This window comes from Phoenix dactylifera, chromosome 2 (genome assembly GCF_009389715.1).
Source record: "Phoenix dactylifera cultivar Barhee BC4 chromosome 2, palm_55x_up_171113_PBpolish2nd_filt_p, whole genome shotgun sequence".
NCBI lineage: Eukaryota > Viridiplantae > Streptophyta > Magnoliopsida > Arecales > Arecaceae > Phoenix > Phoenix dactylifera.
In genome coordinates, this window is record NC_052393.1 from 25,180,780 (window position 1) to 25,197,474 (window position 16,695).

A 16,695-nucleotide genomic window follows, 5' to 3' on the forward strand; every position below is an offset into this window, starting at 1 on the left:
AAAGCACTAAAGTCGAATGCTACAAAACAAGGAAAGGATAGAGGCCAGTTTGCTTTGGGTTACCTCTTAACACCACTTGCAACTTTTCCATCACACCATAGCATTGCATTGGCTTTTCCTGCCAGAGTTGATGGCATAGAGAGGAGGAACCAAGTTAAACCAACTAATAAACTAGAGCAAATTGTTTAGGATAATCATAATTAGTAGATTAAAGCAATAATAAACTGCTTCTAAGAGGAGGAGGACAGACCGACACTTGGAGGAGAGGGAAATATGGTAGCATGATAGCATCCGAGCAACCAACTTGTGGGCCCTACTTCATTTTTTTAAATGGATTCTTTGATATTGGGCAAAAGCAAAGTATTGTGCCACATTTCACGGTCCATGAATCCGGTCCGGATAGCAAAATCTCGAAGCACGAAGTAAAAAAGTTCCCTTTTACCGGCGATGATCGTGGTGGTGCCGTTAAATGGATGCCGCTTTTCTTAATTTGGAAAAACGTATAATAAAAAGGGAGCGTATCCAAATTCGGAACGGAACGGCGAGTGGGCCGATTCACAGTCCGGATTCATGGCTCCCGTAACTTTATTTTTATGTATGATTATTACTTATTTTATATATATATATATTATTTATTATATAATAACGGCGGGCCCTGCTTCCTTAATAACACCGCCAATGTAATTTAAATTTACCCCGTACCGGCTCGCGAAAGCGACACTATTCCGTGTGTCGGGTTTTGGCGAGTGGGCGTCAATTTCATCTCTTTTTCTTTACCTAAAAAAGAAAAACAAAAATAAAATTAGAATAAAGAGGAAACCCTTTTTTTGTAAAAAAATAAAAAAGTTAAGAAAAGACCTGAAAAACACGTTTTTTTTCTAAATATGAAAATGTTAAAAAACGTCATGCCAGCCTGTCCACCTTCCAACCCCCTTCCATTATTATCGTTCTTCAATTCTGCTGGGCTTCCACCCAATCCCCAAACCCGGAGGTAGAGAAGACCTCGCGATGCTGTCCCCGCCGGAGGTCCTCCGGCTCCTACTCGCGATAGTTCTGGTCACCGCCGGCAATGCGGCGGCGGCGGAGCTGCCAGAGTTCCGGGAGGCCCCGGCTTTCCGTAACGGCCGGGGGTGCAGCGGCGCCGCCGTCTCCCCCACCATCCACATCGCCATGACCCTTGACGCGACCTACCTCCGGGGATCCCTCGCCGGCGTGCACTCCGTCCTCCAGCACGCTTCCTGCCCGGAGAATGTCGTCTTTCACTTCCTCGCTACCGCCCCCCGCCGCCTCCGACGCGCCGTCGTCGCCGCCTTCCCGGGCCTCCCTTTCCGCATCTACCGCTTCGACGCCGGCCTCGTCCGCGGCAAGATCTCGACCTCCGTTCGCCGCGCCCTCGACCAGCCCCTCAACTACGCCCGCATCTACCTCGCCGACGTCCTCCCCCGCGCCGTCCGCCGCGTCATCTACTTCGACTCCGACCTCATCGTCGTCGACGGACGTTGCCCGCCTCTGGGCCATCGACCTCGGTCCCCATGTCCTCGGCGCCCCAGAGTACCGCCACGCCAACTTCACCTCCTACTTCACCGACCGCTTCTGGTCCGACCCCTCGTACCCCCTCACCTTCTCCGCCCGCCGCCGCCCGCCGTGCTACTTCAACACCGGCGTCATGGTCATGGATCTCGAGCGGTGGCGCGCCGGCGACTACACCAAGAAGCTCGAGTCCTGGATGGAGATCCAGAAGAAGGAAGCCCGGATCTACGAGCTGGGTTCGCTGCCGCCGTTCCTGCTGGTGTTCGCCGGCGAGGTCAAGGGGGTGGAGCACCGGTGGAACCAGCACGGTCTCGGCGGCGACAACGTGGAGGGGCTGTGCCGAGACCTCCATCCGGGGCCTGTGAGCCTCCTCCACTGGAGCGGCAAGGGAAAGCCGTGGCTCCGCCTTGACGCCGGCCGGCCGTGCGCCCTCGACAGCCTCTGGGCCCCGTACGACCTCCTCCGCCGCAAGGGCCGCGACCTCCTCGCCGAAGGTTGACCGGCCGGCGACGGCTGCCGCTGATCTCTCGCTGCTTTCCTGGGATCACCAATCTTCTCTTTCTTCTTTTCTTTTCATCTCTACTACGGCGAGGAAATGGATGGATCGGCCAATGACCTGGCGAGACGGCGAATCGGAAAGCGATGAAAAAGTATCGATCGGGCAGACAGCTGGCAGGCAAAAGCGACGGCAGGTATTCGATCGGGGGCGACGCGGGTCTGCGTCGGTGGAGCCGCGTCCGGATTTCTTTAGAAATATAAAAAATTGGATGGTTTCCTTTAAGAACAGGATTTATATGATTTTGGATCAACGTATAATGATGCGAGGATGATGTACATTTAGGCCTCGTGGATTAAAAGCTGGAGAGGTGGTAATTTATGCGGAAATAGACTTTGTGAGAGGAATATATAGTTATAGGCAGGGTGGGAGAAAACTATGTGACAAAAAATTTGTTATTTTATTCTTCCACAGGACAGCTGGTGGAAAAGATGGGAGTGTTTTGTTGTTCTCAAATGGATCAACTCTGTTTCTTTATTTAGATATGAATTTATTAATTCAGGTGCTAACTTTGATGAGACAGAAATGAATTCTTTTTGGTTTTGCCTGGATTGCCGAGAATTATTTCTTTGGATGGAATTTGATTCCGTGGCTACGAAAATGGAGAGGATAGATGGTGGAGAAGGCTGCGTGATTCTGGACTCAAGGAATCATTCTTTGTTTGTTTAACCATTGTTGATTAAATTAAGTTCATTTTGATTGTTATTCAACTAAACTTAAGCCCACTCCTCGCATGAGGGATAGGATTTTTTTTGTGCCAGCACTGGTTACACCAAACCACTAGAGCCAACATAGCGAATGGTTGGCATAACTATTATTGGTAGTTTGCATTAGGTTGGATGGCATTCATGTTGGGTCGAGTTTAGAGAATAGCATATAAAACCTAAATTATCCAATCCAACCCGATATTAGGTCAAGATCCCTCGATCCATATCTATCTATGTGTCTAAATCTAGGTCACTCAAAAATGTTTTACCCAACATAGCTTGATCTAAATTGTTCTGTTCTACATAGAATTCTATCTTTGTGATCCTAAGGTCGAAGCTCTAACCATACACAACTTATTTAAAATTTAGGTTAGAAAATTTGATCCACATCTGAACCAAAAAACCCTTGACCATAATCCCGAATAAACAACATCCGGCGTGGTTAAGTTTTGTATCGGGTCAATTTTTGCCATCCCTAGCTACCGAACCACGATTTTGTCGACCAAGCAATGAAATAGTTAGCAAACATGGTGTAGTTCCTCAGAAATAAAAGCTGAAGGAGAAAAATAGAGGCTCTTTCTACACTTCCACAACCACTACTTGCATGGTGACATACCAAGGAACCTTTCCTTGGTAACAAAGAAGACCCAACCTATGCGTGGAGCTCAAGACTAGAATATAACCTTTCCTCAAGGGAGGCAATACATCCTGCCCTCAATAGTTACCTCACCAGAATCCATTCTAGCCTTGGGAGTGGAGCTGCTAATAACTCTGCAGTTATTAATTGAGAATTCAGAAGGAATTCAGCATATTGATAAACTTTTGAACCAAGTTATTTCTCAAAATCAAATGGCTTGAACTCGATCAAATGAAATAAACCTGAATGACCAAAAAAAGAGTCAGTCAATTTGCTAATGTAGAATAGCATGTCATGTGCCCATGAGCTACTAAATTGAACATAAGTAGAGCAGTTGTTAGGTCCAATAGAGATAAATAGAAATAAAATTTCAAAGACATCTAATATATTTTAAATGGATGGACAAACAAGACATATAAGGTAAAGATAAAAGAGATGGATCTCCAGCTTCATTAAGTCTATCCTCGACTATATCAACTTATTAACAGCTGTTGGAAGAAATTGACCATAATGCACAGCAGCCTCCTTGTGTAATTCCTTCAGAGTTTGTCCAAGTAACTTTATACAAAGCAGAAATCCCTCACATCGAACAAAGGCTTGTCCATGTCCTTTCTTCATTTATTTTCCATTACCGAAACCTTTCGAGCCAATTAATAAAATATGACCTTTCAGTTAAAAGGAACAGAAACAATGCATGTTGAAGACAAGCCATAATTATAAGCACCAGACTTCCGGATTGTATGGCAAAGAAAATTCTTGCCCCTTACCATGAAAGGATACTTGAACAAAACCTTGGATCTTTTTTCATTAGTTCCTCTATGATAAGCTGGCCTATGGAAAGATGGGAAGGAACCGAGGATGTGGCTAGAAACAATGATGTGAAAAACATCACTATGGCATGGTTATCTACAACCCAACTCCACTCTTCCTTCCGCATTGATCGTAGTATTTGTACAGAGCTTTTGAAGATCAATATAGCCAATTATGGTGTCCTCGAAAACAGCATCTTCCAGTTTAGCATCATTGAAGGTAGAGCCTGACAGCACAGCGTTCTTAAAAACTGCTCCCTGAAGATTGGCCTGTTGAAAGTTGACCCGGTCTAGAACTGCATTTGAGAAGTTCACACCTGCAGCAATGAAGAAGAGAGATACAACAGAAATGGTAATTGCACTAGGTTGTTGCTGATACCATAGAACTGTAGCTAGATTAGTTTCTAACAACTTAATTTTATCTCGAAAAGGCTCCAAATTGATTTGAGGTACTCCCTCTTCCATTCATGGATGGAAAGAAAGATTTTTCTTCATTTCCTCCAAGCAAGTCAGAAACAACCCAAGAAGAAGACCGAGCTCACTCAGAATTTCTTGAGAGCTGAACCCTAGAAAATCGACCTAGGAGCTTAGGACAGAGGTTCATATGCAAATATCAATTCTCTTATAAGCAGGTAGATCCTTTAAAAGCTCATTACATGGTTCTTGTGGAGTAACGAAGATCCCTGTCTACTTCTCTCTTATTTTAATCAGGTAATTATCATGTGCCCTACATGAAGATGTGGCAACTTTACAAAGCATGAGCTAAAACCACCAGTTATGAAGGAAGTTTAGACATCATTAGGTCAAGGGCATTTCTAAATGGATTAAACCCGAACCAAGTGAAGTGGAATAGTGATATGGAATCAGCAAATGCCTTCAATACAAGGGAAAGTTTATAACATAGTTGTAAGAAAGATTTGAAGTCTCAGCGGGATGGGGGATGTCCGGCCGTCCCGTCCAGTTTTTGTGAGAAAACGGCACCAGGACAAAGCCGAGACTCTGAAACTCATCCATGCGACGAAAGAAGAAGATAAAAGGAAAGAAAGAAAGGAAGAAAAAAGAAAAAGAATGAAAGGAAGGAAAGAAGGAAGAAAAGACTAAGAAGAAAAAGAAAAGACAAAAAGAAGCAAAAGAAGGGAAAAGAAAAAGAAAGAAGAAGAGAAATGAAAGAAAGGAATGTAAGAAAAAAGGGACAAAAGAAGAAACAAAGCAGATATAGATGAAAAAGAAAGAAAGAAATAAAGAAAAGGAAAAAAAATGATAGGAAAGAAGAGGAGGCGAGAGACAGAGGGTACCTACAGGACTCTCGATTGGGATTGCCGCCGGAACAAGGCGGGATAGTGGGGCATCCCATTCCATGGAGAAATAGGGATACCCCCATCCCACGGAATTTAAAACCTTAGTTGCAAGGGTATCAATGTTTTATAGCTAACAACGGTGAACAGAAAAACCTAAAAATAAACAAAATGAGCAAGAAAAGATTAAAATGCTAAAGTGGATGTGCAGCAGACTTAAGAAAGATATGTCAAGAACAGTGTACACCGGCAAAAATAAAATTGCATGACTGTATATATAGTGGTGGAGCACGGACTAAAATGGTAAAAGCATATGCAAAGAAGATCAACCGATAAGGAGATGCCATGGATTTGTATTTAAAGTCCATATGTTTGGTTCCCCTTCAAATCTCAACTCTACTTTCAAGGCAGGCTAGGAGCACTTACCTCTCTATGGACTAATTGCCAACTTCATAGAATATCTAACAACCTCTCCAAGGGGTGGGATTCAATTGTAATGACTGTCAGCTGGCACCTATGCTCAGAGCAAAAACCAATGCATCTTCATGAGCAATAACATCATGCTTGAAGTAGCGAAGTAGCCATCAAATGTGCTGCTCTCTTTAACACCTGGACCAGCTACATATCCCCTAAGATGGCTGCTGCATTCCTCCACTAACCACCTCCTCTCTTACTTGTTGTCATCTCCCCTCTCTTCTCCACTTTATTCTCCCCACCCCTGCTCTCCTCTTGGACTTTAAACTGGAAGTCATTAGCCGACTTTCATTTTCTTAGAATTTTTTAAATGGTGATGGAAGTAAGGATATGTGAAGGACCCAAAGGGTTGGTACTTGTACAGACAATGATAGTAAAGGTTATGCTTACAGATAAGGGTAGGGACTTAAATGGCCACCATCTTTACTCTGATCTAGAGCTTCAAACACATGTATATTAAGTTCATCACCTAATTACCTTGGTTTGCTTGTGTGCTATTTGGTCCTATTGGTCTACTACAATATTATCATCTTGTTGCATATTTTACCCTCCTAAAATCACTATTTACATATATATGCTTCAAATCACTCTGTTTTTGCATGGATACCCTTTACATTAGATTTTTGGCTGATAAAGTTAATGCATAAACATGCTAAGTATCATTGGACACTATTATACTTTTATATTAATATGCAAAAAAGTTAACATTTACTTTGTATTTAAAAGAGCTATATGTTTATATATATTTTCAAAGGTATCAAGGCAAAGGATAAAGAATTTTATTTAGTGTTAGCTTGTGTTACCAGGACCTTGGTGTCCAGCTCTAATATATATGTCAGATACATATCTGAGTTAGATACACATCAAACACTTGGGTACTTATCAAATTTTGTTACTTGCAGCTTCTAAAAATTGCTAGAGTTGAACATTCGATTAAAAAGTTTGACCCGCTACAATGGTATTAAAAGTGAGCTATTATTCTTACTAGAGATTGGACAAGAATGTAGATACTAAGATGATTTTGCAAAACATCATTTCTCTAAAATACTTAGCTAATTAGGAAGTTTGGATGAGAAACATGCATATTGGAATAACTTAACAAACAATATATTTCTAATGCTTTCTTTCATGCAATATATATATATATATATATATATATATATATATATATATATATATATATATATATATTGCAATATAGTTAAAATTATCATTTCTATGTATCCCCCATATCTTCTTTTTTCGTCTTGCTGAATGGCCACTTGGACACGTGTCCAAGTTCGACCTTGTGTCCAAATCCATGCAACACTGGCGTCAGCCTTATGCTATCACATTTCAATGTTAGGACCCAAAGTGGATACTTTGAAAACAACTTAAGGTTTCTCCTTGTCTCCCTGTGTTTTTGTTGAATTGCATGGTGGAATCTTTCCCTCTACCTTCCCTTGGCCTTCCCATGAGAATTTCTCCCTTCATCTATTCATTAGGCTAGATAAAGAATAAATTTGCCTCTTCAAAGAGTTATTTTAATGTGAAGTCAATTTTTTGCCGGTCTATGTATTGTTTTAACCTTCCACTTACTCCATTTCCCTCTTTAAGATGCTTATGAGTTATGAGTGTTTGGAAAAGCTTGAGGATGATACTAAGAAATTCCACCTTGTTAACTAGGAACCCATTTGCAAGATCAACTTTGAGGGTGGAAAAATTTTAGAAGTTGGAACTCAGTCCTTCTTTTCCAGCAAATCTGGAGGTTACAATTGGAACCTAAAATAATTCAGGAATTATTATAGATATTAATTACAACTCAGAAAATACTAATGCAAGAGACAAGGTTCGCGGGTACCGATCGTACCGACGTACTGGTCGGCTCCGGTATCGGTACGGTATCAGTGCCGAACCGAGCCGAACCGATACCGTACCGATAGGGCACATTCGGCCTGGTTTCGACCCCATCGTCGTTTTTTTTTTTGGAGTTCTTTCACTTTTGGATATTTTTTGGATGTTTTTATGTTTAAGTTTAAGGTTAAAACTAGATGATGCAACTTATTACTTCCAAATGATTCAAATAATGAGATGAAGAACATAAAAAATTTTCAAATTAAGATACAATCAATTACATACATTTAAAGCACTCTCGAATATCTAAAATCGGGTCAAGTGGCGATGCTTCTCGTCAATATCTGGATCATCAGCATAATATGGAGGCAGATCAACCCATCTCTCTAACCAAGCGGCATTGTAGTCTTGTATGCTCAATCCTCGAGGAATGCGCGTTGGGTCATAAGAACTCTCGGATCTCTCGCTAAAGCTTTGGCTCTGAGAGGTGTCTTGATAAGGGGCCCATCCGAATATGCCGACACCAAAATCCGACCCGTAAGATCCTCCGGGCTGCGCAGAGTAGTAGCCACCGGAAGATGACTCCGATGCACCATATCCATAGGCTGGCTGAAGCCACGGATAATAGGAAGACTCGGAACTTGATACATCAATGGATCCGACTCCACATGGGAGGTCATCTGCAGCTGCATCCTGGCCTCTGGAACGACTTCGAGGAACTCTTCTTCGATATGCAATGGTATCTGACCGGCCTATATCAGACGGCCTACCGTGGTCCGTATCTTGTGTAGCATGTGTAAACTGAGACTCACCGGTGTATCGAAAACCTCCCTTCGGCTGTGTCTCATAAGTAGTCCTCCACTTCCTCCATGGCTAGTAGATCCATCACCACCAGAACCTTCATCGCTGCTGGTCCAAGTCTCCTCCTCGACACTCTCCATTGGGGCCCTTTCCTTTCCTTTTCTTGTTTGCTGAGATTGACGCCCTTCTGATCGAGTCGACTGGGTAGTAGAGCGTCCTCGTCCTCGCATTAGAGGATCATCTCTCTGAACGGAAGCGTCGTACCAGTCATGCGGTGACTGGCTCCCCTCTAGCCACGTCTTATCAGCTGTAGGAGTGCGTGGAATGTTGCGCTCAGCCCATTGCTGTGGATCGACCATAGCCTCGGTGGCTATGATGCTGGCTGGTCGTCGAGGCGATCCTGGCTCATCAAGCTTGGGCTCCTGTTGCTAGGCCGCAAGCCAGTCGAGCATAAGATTATCATCATCATCTGTAAAAGTCCTATAGATGGGATCTGCATACTTGAGCTCCACTTCCTCCTAAATGCATTTTAGCCTCAACCGCAGATTGTAGTGCACATAAACTAGGTCGTTGAGGCGCTTTTGTGTCAAACGGTTCCTCTGTTTGCTGTGGATGAGGCCGAAAGTGGACCAGTTGCGCTCACAGCCACTCGAGAAGACCGTTTGGAAGAGGATCCGGAGAGCTATCCGCTTAAGATTTTTTGCGGATCCGCCAAAATGAATCCACAATTCAGCTGCAAAAATATTGAAGATAATTACATTTTACATATATGATGACCTCATAGTTGAAGATAATTCAGATGCAAAAATGTCTTGCAGATTTGTATTGTACCTGGATTCATAGTTGTCTTGCTCACGACAGCTGGTCGCTGTCCAAAGCTATGACTGCCCTCTCTAAATAATTTAGTCTGTGGAAAGAAGCTTGTTGTAGTATGTCAATAATATAAGATCCGATATATTTACATATGTTACTAAATCATAGTTACCTCTTCTATACATAACGCGGCGACTTCTGGATCAGGCTCCATCTTATAAATAACATTAAGCAGAGCATGAAGAAGTTCATCATCCATACCAATTCTACTCTCGTACTGAAATCGGAGATTTAGATAGTATGCTGCACATAGATGACACCATCTTAGTATAATTATACAAATATATCAATCAGTATAATTATCAATATTATCGCTTACCTGCTAGATGCAATTTCCTATCCATTTGGACTCCCCACCACCGCTCAATGATGTCGATGTACTCCTGGGCATGGGCTACATCTGCCTCCATGATCTGAGCCTTTGCCTTCTCCATCATGTGATACAAAAAGCCCATCTGGGGGTACCTCTCGCTATCCACGGCCCGCAGCACTTCATATAATGGTTTGATAACCTTGACTATTGCATTGGCCCGCTGCCAAAATGACTACCTGCTTACCAAGTCTTCCATCCTGCTTCTTTCAGTGCCGGCCTGGGCATATCTACTTTCCTGCCACTCGGAACTAACAAACATCTGATGTAGGGCTCCTTTCTTCTCGATAAGGCTATCAAGTGCAATGTAATTCGTAGCAAACCGTGTGACTCCTGGTCTAAGAATTTCTCCCCCTGCATACTTTCTCATTAATGAAAGAACCCAAGTATGGCTATAAATACACCTGGTGATGCGTTGGGCTATCTCCACCGTATGTTGCACCCTACGGATCTTTCCAATATCCATCAGGATGAGGTCGATGCAATGTGCAGCACATGGGGTCCAAAAAATTTGTGGTCGCCGCTCCATCAAGACCTGCTCGGCCAACTTATATTGCGGCCCGTTATCAGTGACGACCTGCACGATATTCTCCTCTCCAATCTGATCAATCACCTTCTCCATAAGTCTGAGGATGTATGAGGCGTTGTGCACCTTATCCGAAGCATCAACTGACTTGTGGAAGAAGGTCTTCGTATCACAGTATGTCAGAAAGTTAATGATGGCCCGCTTTGTCGGACCGGTCCAACCATCACACATCAGAGTGAGCCCATATGTGGGCCACTTGCTCTTATATGAGCCAATCCAATTCTCTAGCTCCTCCTTATTGTTGTCAAGAAGCTCACCGTAGATGTCCCTCGGGCCTGGAGGATCGACACCGGGACTGGCAGACTGTATGGCAGAAATGGCAGACTTGTAGTATGTATTGTCTGCAGTATTCGCTGGAATGTGGCTGAAGTGGAATCAGGATCCAATAGCTCGCCACATATCCTTCTTCTTCTCCTTCTTCCACATTGTGTCTACCCTTTGCTGCTTCGAATCTCTCCTGGGGAAGGCATGCGGATCTATATCATGAATTGACGCACCTGGTGGAATCCCTCCGGAAGACTTCTTTCGGCCACCAAAACCACCCAGGATAGATGCAATCCGGCTACGTCCTCTGCCCTCGCCCTTCCTGACTGAGGTTGTCCTTTGAAACTCTGGATCTTGTCTGCTTCCACCAGAACCGGCGCCCGACTCGAAAAACGAGGGCCCAAATCGAACCCGATGCCTCGCCACCTCCTACTGCCACCGATCATCCAGACTCGCCCGCATGGCAGCCTAGATCTGTGCCTCCTCCTCATCTGGACCCTCGACCTCCTGTGACTCCATCAAGTGATATGAAGGTGCTTCTGCAGCTTGGCGTTCCACCTCCGCTTTCTGCTTGGCAGCCCTCTCCTTGGCTGCTTTGATCTCAGCGAGGTTTTTCCTCATCAGCTGACGGGTGCTCGGTGGGCACTCCGAGCATGCAGATATCTCACGAGAATTACCGATTAAGTGCTGCTTTAATCTGGTTACTTCTCCTTTGAAGCACTTGTGGCAATAATTGCACTGAAACTAGTGCCGTTCACCGAGCATCTTCCCATGCTCCCAGCCAATATTACGCCCTTGGGGTTGCCCTCTCCTTGACGGCTCCATTCCTACAACCACATTAATTTTTTTCAATTTCTATTTTTTTAATTAAAAATTAATGTTTAAATTTTTTAATTAAATTTTAAATTATATAAATTCTGTAAAAATAAAAGTTAATGTCACCATTAACATCGTCCATATATCGACAACAAATAAAAAATTCAAGACGAAATGGAATCATTGAATCATTTCCTTTTTTTGGCAATTTTTGACTTAATTTTTTTAAGCAATTTAAATGAAATATTAAAAAAACAATGTAGGAGAAAGAAATTTCACCTTGTTTAGTTTTTGCTGGATTTTTCTTTAAGAAAAACGACGCTCTCCGACCTTTCTAATTTTTTTTCATGTCTTTGTCTTTGCCTTTCTTTTCTTTTCCTCCTCCTTTCTCTCTGCCTTTCCTTCACCTAAGCTGATGGATTTGGCTTCAGCATTCGGTCGGCTTTTATAGCCAACCGTTGAGGCACTGTGGCACTTTGAAAAGTACCACTGTGAGCCACAGCACGGCACTTTTGAAGTGCCGCACAAAGCGGCACTTTCGATTGAAGTGCCGCACAAAGCGGCACTTTGAAAGTGCCTCTAGTGTGGCACTTTCAAAGTGCCACAGCGCTGGCACTAAAATCCAGCACTGAACCGGTGCGAACCGGCCAATCGTGTTCCCTACAAATGCACCGGTTCGAGCATGTACCGGTGCGAACCGGCTCGGTTCGCACCGGTTCGAGCATCGAACCGAACGGTTCGGACCCATATTGGGTCGGAACCGTTTTATACCCCGGAATTGGACCGGTGCCAGTCGGTACCGGTCCGGTTCGGGCTGAACGGACCGGTACCGGTCGGTTCAGCAGACCCTGGCAAGAGAAAATTTTCAGATTTGTTTGTGGTTCAATGATAGCCCTGTGTACAAAACATCACTAATGTGCAAAAGAAGAGACGACATCAAAGCAAGCAAATGGAAGTTGCGTTTCATGCACCTAAAACACTCAAAAGAGCACAGATCTGTAACATGCAGTCACATATATTTCAGTTTCTGAGATGTGCTAACTTAAAAAATGATTTAAACCAAGGATTGAAGTCTCAGTATCTTACCCGTCCTGGATTGATCCCTGGTAGGAGCACTACAAGAACAGGTAGGGGTAGAACAGAACAGGCTGGAATGACCACTAACAACAAGAGTCTGGGAGAAAAAATTAAGAATATTGTTTCACAGAATACCAGGCCATCCCTAGTGTTTGGATGCAAGCATCCCGGTCCATCCCGACCAGTACCAATAGGGAGAGTTGGGACATCCCAGCCCATGAGAGAACAGCACTCCGAAAAGTGTCTTGGGTACCATTTTCTTGTCAAAATGGAACAGAACTGGCAGGACATTCTAGGAAGTGAGTCCTTGATTTAGATTTAGGTTACTGAAATTTCGACTATGTTCAGAAATTTCATTTTGACAAGGAAACCACCTGAATTTCACCATGTTTAATATTTCTAGATGTCAATGACTATAACCACTGAGTTAGTGATGCTGAAAGATGGAGGTGTTTTGTTACCTTTAAAACTTGCACCAACAGCATAAGCCTTGGACATCACAACTTCTGACATATCAGCACCATCAAACTTTGCATCTGACATTAGGGCTGCTGCAAGAGATTTCCCTTTCAGATTTGACTGGTCATTTGTGTAATCACAAAATCGAAGATCGATTGGTTTGTCATATACACCATTTGCTTGACCAATCGTGTTCCCTACAAATGCACGTTCACATCGATCTGGTTCTGTTGAAAGTGGAGGCAGCCTCTACAAAACAAATTGAAAAGATATGAACAATAACATCGATAGATAGAAGTACTAGTTGCCTAACAGAGCACGAACATGATTAGATTAGCCTACTTCTCAGTTTGATAGTTTGGAGTATCTGGAAAAGACTTATTTTGTTCATGACAAACACTTTTCGCTAGCCATTAATGATGACAGAACTACTCAGCAATGACTTAGCTTCCAAATTAACAACTTCGTAAATGAATATGAAGAAAAAGATTCTTGTTTTCAACTTAATGATAGGGCATAAATTTAGTAAGCATAGTCATGATTTCTTTCTCATGTGCATGTCCATGTGCAAGAACAGGTAAGTACAACCATGTTTCCGGGCTAGCAACATAATACATGAAAGCAAATACACCATTTCATAGCAAGTGAGCATCTTTGACGTTGTCCATCTATGTGCTGCACCTGCCCCCTTGTTTTGACCTGACAAATGAAGGCTTCTGCCTCTGTATTACCCTCTTCCTATACTTAATAATTTTTAAGGATTAAAGAGGGTCAAACCCTTTACTATATTAGCATGTAGTCCACATATTATGATGGAGAAAGGCAAAGGTCCAAACCAGACTGAAGTTGTGCAAGATAGTCAAAATTGGAGAAAATAGCAATGAGTGTATGCTCTGCAAAGAAATATTGGCATCTAATATACCAAATGGAACATTTCTGACCTGATTTGCAGCAGCAACAGGGGATGCAGTTGTAACTGCCCATGCAGCTAGCAAGCCACAAGCAACATTTCTCATGCCTTTAAATGAGGAACAGTGTTCCATAGAACTAGAGCTTTCCTTAGTTGCTGCATAAAAATCAAAAAAGGAAGGGGAAAAATTATGCTTCATTAAATTTTGCAGTGTTTGTAAAGACCTATGATAAAACATGACATATAACAGCATACGAGTGTCCATAGATTCAGTTCAGCACTTCCTCTATGATTGAGGTAGAATTAGAATTCATCTTCCATTGTTTAGGAAATTGTATGCATAATACTGTTATAAAGCATAGAATTCTTGTGGTATAGTTATGCACTAGAGGTCCACAGAACATTATGACGCAGACTTTGATGTTGCTAGCAAGGCCCAGCTAATGATGATTCCAGTTATGGGTGTTTTGCTAGGACAGAGACAGTAAATAGGATGAAATATTCACATATTAATCATCTCAGATAAAAACCAAAGACGTAGATGGACTACTTATCATCGGAATTGAATTATGCCATTTTGTGCCCATGAGAAAATTCAAGGACTAGCACGATACAAATAGCACACCATATTGTGCCAATATTTGCCAAGCACTAGCACTGGGTAGTGCTATTATGCTAGGAAAAAACCAACTTCATGTTAAGGCTGCTCTCACTGCCTTTTAGTGAAGAGGAGACATCATTCAAGCATCTCTAGCTTTCTAATACAAAGGCCCTGTACATGTACAGATTACTATCTAAATAAGTCTAACAGATGATATTAACTAGCATTTCATCAGAACAATCAAACAAAAAGGAACACAAATTATAACACTAATAGGAACCATATGATAACTTATAGATACTAAATTACAATAAGGGAGCAATCTACATGTATAAATAACAAAACCAATGTACAGACAGTAGAAGTTAAGAACACAGTACACCTATACCATTATCTCTTGCCTCATACCTTGGTTTATGACATTAATACATTACAGCATCTGCTGATACTATGTCATATGCATTCACAGTGGCAGCAGAAGATATGGACCTTTTGTATTATGTGAACAAGAATAGGGTTGAACACATAACAAGATTACGAAGAAAGTTGTTGCAGGACATATGTCCAAAAGTTAATAATATGGACTAATGAGGATATCAAAATTGATGGCCATAAGATAACCCAATCTGGTCATTTAGCTTGGATCTACCATATGAGATAATGGACCAACAGGCTAAAACTGATTGCATAGAATTAGAATGGAGGTGGACGGACCAGATAAGCACTCACGAATATCAAACTTAGAGGAACGAATTACAGCACAAGGCTGTAAATAGGGTTAAGCATATAAACCATTGACTAATTAAACTTGAAGGTCATTCTTGTTTGTTGTGTTCAGTTACTAAAATACCTTTTAAGAATTGGAACTTGACTTAATTTTTGTTGGTCTTATTTCTTGGATAATTCCATGACTCCCCAAAAATATTATATCGATCAGTAACTAGATCTACAAATCGATCATGTTCTTGGGATTCTGGATTCATACAATCTGATTTTAAAAACATTATACTTCCTCTACATTAACAGTTGAAGATAAGTGCAAAATTCCGACACATTTATATATTGCTCCCCTTCCTCCTCTCTATTTCAGTGTACAAAACTAATTTCACTCAAAACCCTTTTGCATAAAAGCAATGTGATCATCGTAGGACATAGCTCCTACCAATTACATTACTCAGCGGCAAATACAGAACTCCTTCGATACCAAAAACTAGATAAAGAGGAGTGTTTAAATAAGTAAATGATTAGGTTTTGAATACCATCAATGGCAGGAGTTCCAGTCCCCTCGAACAAATCGATTGTCTTCCTAATTACTTTTCCTTTTTCTTGTCAACGTTATTAAAGATACAAGGATTGCATCACAAGATCTCTTCCTCTAGAAAGTTCCAGGTTGGTCACCATTTCTCAAATATCTACTCGTAGGTCTCCAGTTTTGAATTTTTGAAAGGAAATCGAAACGAGGATTCAAATTTGACATCATCAAACACATACTAAAGCACAAAAAGAGGAGGAAAAAGGTGCTAAATTTCCACTATGCGCTGCTTAGAGTAATTATTCCTACCAGAGCACTGGATTCGAGTCCGAGACCGAGATCTGGGGGGCGGAGGGCGAAGGCGTTCGGTGGAGGCGGGATGGAGGCCGGAGCCGGCGCCGGGGAGACAGACGGTGGCCATGCTGTTCGAGTATTTTTCTTCTTCTTTTTGTGCTTCGATTCCAAGCGCGCCGGGATTTGGCCGCCTCCGTCGCCCGCGCTTCGTTCCATCTTATCGCTCCCCTCCATCCATCTAATCCACATCAATCCTACGTGGCGAGATCAAACATAAGCGGGGCCCACAGGGGCCTTCCATGCCTTTCATCTGGCAGCAGGAGAGAGTCACGAATGAACCGCTTATGGGGTCAGGATTATTTAAAATAATAATAATAATAATAAACGAGATGTTTTGTTAATTTTTTTTTTCATATATATGATTTTTTTTAAAAAAATTTAAATTTGCATGTATACCCGCTTCAAATTTATATTTATTTCTATACCTTTATAAAAACACTAGTTTTGCATAAATGCCTCTAATATAACCGTTTTTCTAACGCCGTTAATAA

At 42.3% G+C, this 16,695-nt stretch overlaps 2 protein-coding genes across 2 annotated transcripts; one reads left to right on the top strand and one right to left on the bottom strand.

Annotated features, from left to right (window-relative positions):
• Positions 1-920: 920 nt before the first annotated feature.
• LOC103712103 (probable galacturonosyltransferase-like 3) lies at positions 921-2,630 on the top strand. The gene is given in 2 exon segments (XM_008798508.4): positions 921-1,494; positions 1,496-2,630. Coding segments are annotated over 2 exon segments (1,020 nt in total). The 5' UTR covers positions 921-1,008; the 3' UTR covers positions 2,030-2,630.
• Positions 2,631-3,851: 1,221 nt separating this feature from the next.
• On the bottom strand, positions 3,852-16,355 carry LOC103712102 (thylakoid lumenal 17.4 kDa protein, chloroplastic). The gene is made up of 4 exons (XM_008798507.4): positions 16,160-16,355; positions 14,029-14,153; positions 13,090-13,336; positions 3,852-4,556 (listed from the first exon to the last, which is right to left on the bottom strand). The coding sequence occupies exons 1-4, from the start codon at positions 16,269-16,271 to the stop codon at positions 4,333-4,335; spliced, it is 708 nt and encodes a 235-aa protein (XP_008796729.1). The 5' UTR covers positions 16,272-16,355; the 3' UTR covers positions 3,852-4,332.
• Positions 16,356-16,695: the final 340 nt, after the last annotated feature.